General features: G+C 38.5%; 1 protein-coding gene across 1 annotated transcript in view; it reads right to left on the bottom strand.

Annotated features, from left to right (window-relative positions):
• Positions 1 to 8450: 8450 nt before the first annotated feature.
• The window catches only part of spsb4a (splA/ryanodine receptor domain and SOCS box containing 4a), a 46007-nt gene continuing 44738 nt past the window's right edge, over positions 8451 to 9719 (bottom strand). The window contains exon 3 of the mRNA XM_056241142.1: positions 8451 to 9436. Within this exon, the coding sequence (XP_056097117.1) occupies positions 9309 to 9436 (128 nt within the window). The 3' untranslated portion in view covers positions 8451 to 9308. The remainder of the gene's footprint in view (positions 9437 to 9719) is intronic.

The raw sequence follows: 9719 nt of genomic DNA, 5'->3' as shown, positions 1-9719 counted from the left end.
AACATAGGGCTTGTGATGTCACGTGTTTGCAACATGCCAGTCCTGCTACACTCCTGACCAAAGTCCAATCTGTCACATTGTCTCAGCCTCCAGGGTCCTGCCAGTCGTTTACAGCTCACAATTTATTACTCTATTAACGTTTACCACCATTCCAGCGTCGCCGTCCACCTCTTCATACAACGAGCCACCAGATTCTCAGTGCCTTGCTCTACAAAATAATGTTTTCATTAAAGTGTTAAGATATACATTATCTGTAGTTATAATACTGCATATGGTCTACAGAGCCCTTAAAAGGAACTTGTGTTGTGCATATATATAAAGGGACTTGTGTTGTGCATATATACACTCTAAAAAATGCTGGGTTATTTCAACCCAAATTTGGATCAAATATTGACAAACCCAGTAATTGGGTTACCATTTTAAATGACATTTTTAACCCAAAGTTTGGGTTTGTCCATATTTTACCCAAACACCCAGCATTTTTTAGAGTATATATATATATAAAGGGCTCTGTAGACCATATGCATATGACTATATATATATATATATATATATATATATATATATATATATATATATATATATATATATATATAGCCTATACACACACAGACTTTCGAGTGCGCATGAGAAACTTTTTACGGGCTCACGAGAAACTATTGCGTGCGCACAGGATTTTTTTTTGCATGCTCACACGTTACAATTGCTGGTTTTTGTATACTATAACATAACCTATTTACTTTGTGCCTCGTTACTATTTTACCATGAAGAAATCGAGAGTATAGATGCGCATGAATTAATAAAGATCTATTTACTCAAAATTAGCTATTCGTTAGGGCAGTATGCATCTAATAACATGGCCTTATGTCTGTGACAGTCAGCCAAGTTTATCTCCTCGCCAGAGCATTAGCATTCAAGTAAAAATCTATTCTTATTAAAACTACTGAAGTTATTCAATCAAGAGCAGTGTGATTTTCTATTTTTCTTTTGTTGTTTGATTCATATTAACAGCATATTATAACAGTAGGCCTGAAGCATATATTCACTGCCCTGGAGTGAAACGTAATTTTTAACCGCAAAAACGGTTAAAATAGCCAGTGTGAATAGCCAGATCCGGCCCACATCCATCTGGGCCGACACTATGTTGCTGTCTGGGCCTAAGCCCAAAGTATACATTGTTTTTTATGTGTACGCTAGTGCATGGGTACAGTCTTAACCTTTCAAAGTATAATCCATTTAATAGCATGTGTGAATGCAGACGGTCGACACATGCGTTCTAGGAAGTTTCATTATTGACCAGTGTTTGTGCTATTTTCTTCCAGAAGTTATGACCGATAAAAATATCTTTGTATTTTCTAAACTAAAGTTGTTGCAATCACATTACCCCCTCCTCACACAAGTGCTTGTCAATGTGGACGTATGTTGTTGTTGCGGTCTTCTGTATTTTTGTTGTTGTTGTTTTTATTCCGTCTCTTTAAATTCATTTTTTACTGTGAAACAACGGCCTGGGGCAGTGTTGCCACCTTGTGGAACAACTGATAAGTGCAAAATAAATTCAATGTTCACGTGCGACCTGCGCCTACAAAGTAACAAAACAAAATCAGGCGGCGCACACACAGTTCAGTACCAGTGACGGAATTTGCATCACGCGCACTATGTACGTGGACCATCATGTACGCTTAAAAACTATATAAAGTATACTTTGGGCTTAAAACAGTTTTTGATTGCTTTTTGTGTGCACTTAATCAGGATGTATGGTATGTTAGACCTCATTAAGAATTTCTCCTGGCTGTGAGAGCTAATTAACCTAATTTGAGCAGCACCAGCGCAGACACAGATGAACCCAAGGGCCTGCTTTGCACTTTTCAAATCAAGAGGGCTTCACTTTTTCCTGCATCTGCATGGAATCATTTGGGGAAGGGTTTGTGGGAAAAAGAAATTGATCAGCAAGCAAGTCACATCAAAGCACAATCCCTAATTCACTTGAATCTCGGAGAACACGACAAATTGAATCTGCTGCACATGCTTAATATGAATACTTTTCCAATTATTTAACTCTGAGGTCCAATCTGGTGCTGTAATAATAAATGGTGACACATGGGCAAGTGTAATATTAGCACTCATTAGAAAATGGCAAACATCATTAAACCAAATCCATGCTAACCTGTAATGTTTAATATGGAACCATTTGGTGAGGTGGCATGGAAGATTATGCCTTATTTATTTATATAGTGGCCAGAAGCTTTTAATCTATCAGATTTCATAAAGTGAAAGGAGGTATAGATGGATCATGGGATTTCATCTCCAACCCTTCAGTTGTCCATGTGCTATATTGCATATGTCAGAAAGCCACTAGACACCCTTACCTGTCACTCTCATTTTTATGTTGGCGACCATGCCATGGCCATGATGACCACTATTTCCTTTGTTTTTCTTTTAATTATTTTTATTAGCTCATTTATTCATTTGTTGGAAGGTGGCAGGGCTCTTAGTGGCTGGTCACTAAAGAATGAATCCGAGCTTTGTTTCTTGTTAAATCTTACTAAGAAAGCATGCGCAACTACTTAATCTACTACTTTATGTAGCCTAAGTAAATAATAATAATAATAATAAACACACATACATTTAATAATTAGTTTTTTCCTAATATTTCCATATTTTTTATATTATACTATTTACACGTTCCAGTCTTGGCTATCATGGCCCTAAACAACCTACGTGGCTCAGGTTGACCCAAGTTTGTGATGTTTTTTTAGGCTTGCACCGAGTCTTCTAGAATGTTCCTGGAAGCACAACATTAAATCAGACAATGCTATATGGGAAAATTGGGCGCTTCCAGAAACTCTTTAATGCTGCTTTTGCAACAGGGCTCTCAAGGAGAGCTGAGAAGCTAAACAGGATCCAGGGAGAGTGGAGACGCACAGACATAATAGATGGATCGCATGCTATTTATACAGGCTGGCTCGGAAAACCGAGCGTGAGAGGAGAGAAAATGAAGGGGAGTGAAGGAGGAAGAGAGTATGTTGACTCGCGCTAATCTGTTTCATCTCTCTGTACACTCCCTGTGTGGTTTTCTCTTAAGCTGGAGAGAAAACCACACAGGCTCATTTTCAATCAAATCCTTACAATCACCTGTTCAATATTGGGCCATGCTGAGTCCAAATACCCCAAATCCCCTCAGCCTATTGGAAGCTGGCGCTGTAATCACCCTGACGAACAGAATTTGCAATGTTAGCATAACATTACAGAGCTGTTCAGTCATTAAAAGTCCGTTTGTAGGCCAACCTGGAAGAGCAATACACTACGGGAATTTCTAATGGGTTTTTAGAGCAATGGTTTTGGACTTATGAGTAAAATAAGGTCTATGGTTAACAGTACTTTAAGACACTTTCTTAATTGCATCTGTACCACAAATATGTGTTTACAAGTTTAGGGTCAGGTAAGGTAAGGTAAGGTTTGTTTTTTTTGGTGAAATTAATACTTTCATTCAGGAGTAAGGACATTCATAATGTTAAAGGTGTATGTTTTAAATCAATTCTCTTCGTATGACTTTCTATTTATCAAAGAATCCTGAAAAACAGGTATTATGGTTTTTACAAAAATATTAAGCAGCACGACTGTTTTTCAACATTGTTGGTAAGAAGAAATGTTATTTGAGCCGCAAATCCTATTAGAAAGATTTCTGAAGGATCATGTGACACTGAAGACTGGAGTAATGATGCTGAAAATTCAGCTTTACCATCAAAGGGATAAATTATGTTTGAATATATATTCCAATAGAAAAAAGTTTTCTTAAATTGTAATAATATTTCATAATATTTCAGTTTTTACTGTATTTTTGTGTAATTTACTGTATTCATGTGTAATTTATGTTGCAGAACAAAACAGTAAAGTATTTTCAAATAGGGGAGGACTGTAAAATGTGCAACCCCTGGTTTTTAAACGAACAGAAAAAAAAGAAAAAAGAAAAAAAAGTATGTGACAGCATTTTCAAGAAGCAGCAATCATTTCATTCAATCTGTGGTGAACTTAAAATTTTTCCAAAAAAGTGAATGTCAAGAAGGAGAAAATTCAAATGTTACTGTTTAAATGGTGCTTTCATAACAAAGACATAAAAGTGAGCCTGACCTCAAGAAGCATTATTCCCAAAATGGTGAGTGTGGGGTAAGATGAGCATGTGACATGCTCAACCTAAGCAACAGAGCATTAAATAAATACAAGAAAAGGAATGTAGCATAAATGAAACCTTTCATTATCCTTTGCTTGATTGTAAATCACCACAATTCATTTATTCATTCATTAATTTAAGCTTTTACACATTTACTTTCCAACCAGGCTGTCCCTCAAAGAAACAATCTGTTCTCCTGGACTTCCTTTTTTAAATAGAATAGAAGTCTGAGTTCTGGCACATGAACGGGAAATCTGCAGCGAGAACACCGCAACAAAAGGTGCCATCTCTCCAGTGTTTTCTCAGCAGAACAGATTGACCGGCACTGTTTTCTTGTACCCTCAGTGATGTTGTGACCAGCGCAGGCCAGGATGCACCTGCATGTGGAAGCTGAGGTCGTTTAGGACACAAAGATCTTTTCCCCAGACCATCACTGCCACCGGCTCCCTATTTATACCCTCGTTCTCTCTCACACACACAACAGCCACACGCCCACAGGGAAGGAAGCAAATCAAGGAAGTCTCGCTTTTTTCTTTTTTTTTACACCCATCTCCCAAGGCCTCTCAGTGGTGGATGAGCTCTCGCCCTCCTATTTACACCCCGGTAAGTTAAGGAAATAGCCACTGGCCCATGTCTACACAGCATATGGAGAATCACACTGGGAGGAAGTCAGGACAATTCTCATTTCCAAGAGCTCAACAATCGCCTGCTAATAATGAAGGACTTAAAACATAAACAATCAGTGATTCCCAAGGTGTTTCGTAAGCATTTGTACACAAACACAGACACTTCGGCCATTCTCTCAAGGCTGGAAGACACGGGAACAGTCTGTTCCCTTTGGTTAAACATGTTTGTCAGAGATTTAAGACCAGATTGGGGGGAAACAGAGGATAGGGAGGATCAATGTCCTGGCTTGAACCATAGTGCCTTGTTCTCCATCTCAATGCTTTGATCAGGGTCCCGTCTTTGTACCTGTGCTCTCTGATCTGTGATATTCAATTACATTTGAGCTGATTTCTAACGTGAAAGAGAGAAGCCAAGAAGAAAAAAGTGCGCAGAAGGACAGTGTCTTGCAGTCTTACATTGATTTCCAATAGGACAGTCCTAACATGTCCAGATACACTAAAACAGGGCAATATTATCCAAACAGCCCTATCACACTATTTGAAGCAAAGATCAGTATTTTCCTTTACCTAAAAAATCCACTTAAAGTTTGTTGACCTTAATGGAAGAAGTGCAGAGACAGTATGGAGTTTCTCTTCAACATTTGCACTTAAAGCTGCAGTCCGTAGCTTTTTTTGGGTTAAAAATTATCCAAAATACATATTTGAAAAAATACATAACCAGCCAGTGTTCAAAACTATCTGCTTGCCTTAGCTCGATTCAAAGCGGTATGCTTGTAATAATGGTTTTAATTCCAGTGGTACTGGTGGATGTTACTTACTTGTTCAGATGACAATTATTATGTTGGTCATACTTCCAAAAAGAATAATCTGTGATTCTGAATGACAGTATCCACACCGGTGCGGCGACTGACAGCTGCACATTCTCCTCAAACATTGGTTTCATCCGCGCTGTGCCGTGTCGAAGTACAACTCGCATAAAGTTGATAATTCCGCGAATGACTGCAATTGCAGATTTCGAACAGAGATGGCGACAATGAGGAAAAACGGCAGCTTTAAGATTTGATCCAAGCTGGATTACTGATTTATTTTGTTACCCATTTAAAACATTTAACACCCATTATAAAAATATATAAAATGACATCATTATATTAAACAATACTACCACTACTTCAAACCTTTGGGGTCGGTGATATTTTAACAATGTTTTTTGAAATAAGTCTCCTATGTGCACCAAGGCAAAAAATACAGTAAAAACAGTAATATTGAAACTGACCCCAAACTTTTGAACAGTAGAGTATATTAGTTATGTAACTAAAAAAAACAAAAAAAACATTAGCAAATAGTGTACGCAGAACATATTATAATAAAAGTCACATTCTTACAGTTCTGCTACTTCACTTGAATTTGACTATTTTGCCTTAGGCCAGGTTAAATACTGAGCCCTACAGCCACTTTATGTCTATTCAATCATTATACCACGGCTGTTTAAATACTCGATTCTGATTGGCTGGAAGGTGTGCAGTAAAACCGTTTAATGCACAGGTAGTTCCAGTCAGTTTGATTACAGTTCGAAATTAATCCGCTGCTATACACATTGGTAACCATAGTAACAGAGTTACACTTGCAAAAGAGTGAGAGAGAGAGACACATATGAAAACGTTAGGTAGGCTCAGAGCCATAGAGAGAAAGAGTTGCGACACTCTTTGATCGCTCGCGATGGCTGTCACGTGGTTCATGTAAGCCCCAATAGTTCCAAAACATACGCGGGCTGTCATGTTCTTCTATGGGACAGACAGCAGCGATTGCATTATTGACCGGTAAATATAAAATAAAACACACACCCAAGTACTTTTTCAGCTGTTACTGCATTATTGCATTTTGTTAATGTCAGTTATGCATTTGGAGAGGCAGGGTGACAACGAAATAGCCTACTACTGTATATATTACTTAGATACGTTTTAGGCTTTTTTTTTTTTTTAGGGAAAAGACAGAGCTAGATAAGATCGAAGACGACAAAGATAAGATCAATACGAAAAAGACAACTAAATGGGCAGTTAACACTTTCAGTGACTTGTTGCGCCAAAGACAGAACAATTGTGATTTCGAGATCTAACGTTACTCTGCTTCTCTTTTAAATTAGACATTTCGGGAGTTTTATGCCTCTGTTCAGTCTACCGCTGGACGCGAATACAGTGTTGCAAGTTTGATGCGTCTCAGAGCAGGTATAAACCGTCACATTACAAAATACAACATCATAAGGGATAAAGACTTCAAGTCAAGCAATGCCGTCTTTAAATCAGTTTTTAAAGCGCTACAGGAAAAATGGAAAAGACACCAGCGTTCATCATCCGCGTAAGAAAAGTTTGGTTTGACATACAGCTAATTCATTTAAATAAATGACATGATTAGTTCAAATAAAGCTTGCCTTGTCACTGTCAGTGTTGCCTATCATTCATAAATAATTTTAATAAATCCATGAATCATTAAGTTATAGGCCTATGCTTAAGCAACGAGGGACTGTAGACTTTAAAGAAGAGACGCTCATAACTCGCGCACGCATCTCTCTCTCTCTCTCTCTCTCTCTCTCTCTCTCTCTCTCTCTCTCTCTCTTTCTTCTCTTTCAGTTCTCTGTCTCTCTCTCTTAATAATGAATTTAAATAAATGTGATAATTCATTCAAATAAAAGCAATCCGATGGCTCTACTTTATTTAAAGCGGACGGAGTGCTAGAACTAACGAGCCGTAACTTAAGAAAATAACCGTCATTTTTACACGTCTGTTAAAAAATTACATTGTAAACATCAGTTACAGCTTTAACTTCTTATTAACTTGGCAAATAACCGAGGTATAAGCGGGATAATCCACGGCTAGCCATGCATTAAAGGATTTTAATGCACGACGTAGAGGCAACCACCCTCCGCTTCGCGTCGGGTGGTTCTTCGCCTCTACGTCGTGCATTAAAATCCTTTAATGCATGGCTAGCCGTGGATTATCCCTTACTTGTCCAACAGCATCTTTGAATTATCATTATTTTTGCAAAAACTGATATGTCAATAAATTGATTAGTCAGCATTTCCTGTAATTTTATTCGCTTAAAAAAAGTTATGTTTTTTTTTTCTTTAGGTGAATAACTGAGTGATTAAGAACACAAGAGAGGTTTGGATTACTGAAGCACCTGCGGTTAGTGGCTGGTTAAAAAAACTCTCATGAACTTGATCTTGAGAAGAGTGATCCAATTCTTCACAGATTTAGGTTAGATAATACTTTAGATCAGCCTCAGACTGTGATAGAGTGGGAGTCAGACAGGAGAGACAGGAGAGACAGAGAGAGAGAGAGTGAGTGGGAAACGAGGTAACTCTCAGTGGAACGTTAGAAAAAGAAGTGGTATTATGTAAATAGGCCCTTCTGTGCTGAAAAACACACATATTTTTATTCAATAAGAAGGTTGAAACACTCATCCGGACATATTCTGTCTCAGAATAAAAAATTATCAATGACATCCTTCTCATTCACTTGGCTTTTATTCACATTTCAAATATGCTAACGCTAGCAAGATCTTTACATTCCACTGTGTGCCTCTGAAAAAAACAGACTTTTATCTGAGCATTCAGACAGAATAATAATCATGATAATAATAATATTAATAATAATAAAAGCAGCATTCCAGTTTAAAATAGAAAGCCATATGTGACGAGTGTATGATAGTGTTCAATATCTATGTGCTCGCACATCCTCATTTCAATTAAAAAGGAACTAGAACCTGATAAATAAATGTAAAGATAGCCAAACATCTTGATAAAATCATCATCAACTGAAATTCTCACACTGACAATAAAATCAGATAGAAAAATGACTCAAGCCCACAGAGAAAAAAAAAAGAAGTGAAATCTGTATATGATTGTTGGTCGTATATGTGCGTACGCATGAGTGTGTCCTCGGGAATACACTTCGATCCCAGGAAAAAGGGGGGGAAATGGCTGCTGCCAGTCATACTGTCCCCTGGTGGTCTTGTGCACAAGTACTGGCACCTGCTTACCACCTTCCAGGGCTTGTTTCTTCCTCTAGGCTCCCGTTTGGCGGATTTTGACTCGGGAGGCGGCTGAGCCCGACCTTCAGCCGCCTCGGTCTCCTGTGTCCGTTGACTGTGCTCTGCAGGCTTTACACCCAGGGAAAGAGGAACGGTTATTACTGTGGGCTTTTCAAAGGCATCCCAAGGTTAATGTGCTTTCTGGAACGCCGCTTCCTGTCGTATTCTCCAGGGCGAGACGTACACCTGGAGGCGCTGCAGGTCTGTTGAGCTGCTTCTTCCAAAGCCATCAATAATTTAAACAACTCATAAAGAGGAAAATGAAAACTAAACAAAAACAGATACAAAATAAAATAAAAACTAACTTAAGATTCCACCAGTGAGCCACAATGTAAACATTTCCCTCTGCGGCCTGATGGTGGCGCTATATTCCCGCCTCAGGCTTCCTCTCGGTGTCCGTGTGTGTTTCTACGTGAGAGCCTGTGCTCTCACTGGTACTGGAGGTAATTCTTCAGAGACTGGGGCAAAGGCAACGTCTCGATCTCCTGTAGACGTTCTCGTCCCAGAGCCAGTCGTGCCGCACGTCGACACAGGTCCATCAGAGGGAGAGGCTCCGCTGCAGAGAAATGAAGGAGAAAAGCATCTGTTAAAATTGTATTCAAAAAGGGAAAATTCAAATGCACACATGTTTTGAATGGAGTGTTCATCCAATAATTTTCTCAATCTCATTGTGTTCAAAGCTTCACCAAAATCACCATCAAAGTATCGTAAAAGTGGTCCATACAACTCCATAGAAGTGGGAGCTGTTAACCCGAGAACTGCTTTGAGTCAATGAGTTAAATTTGAGAATAGGACTAATCCATGAACAAATATTCCGACATATTCCATGAACAAGATAT

The sequence above is a fragment of the Rhinichthys klamathensis genome, unplaced genomic scaffold (genome assembly GCF_029890125.1).
Source record: "Rhinichthys klamathensis goyatoka isolate OS25496 unplaced genomic scaffold, OSU_Roscu_1.1 h1tg000631l_1, whole genome shotgun sequence".
Taxonomy (NCBI): Eukaryota; Metazoa; Chordata; class Actinopteri; order Cypriniformes; family Leuciscidae; genus Rhinichthys; species Rhinichthys klamathensis.
The sequence above is the reverse complement of the archived record's forward strand: the minus strand, read 5'-3'. Positions and strand labels throughout refer to the sequence as shown.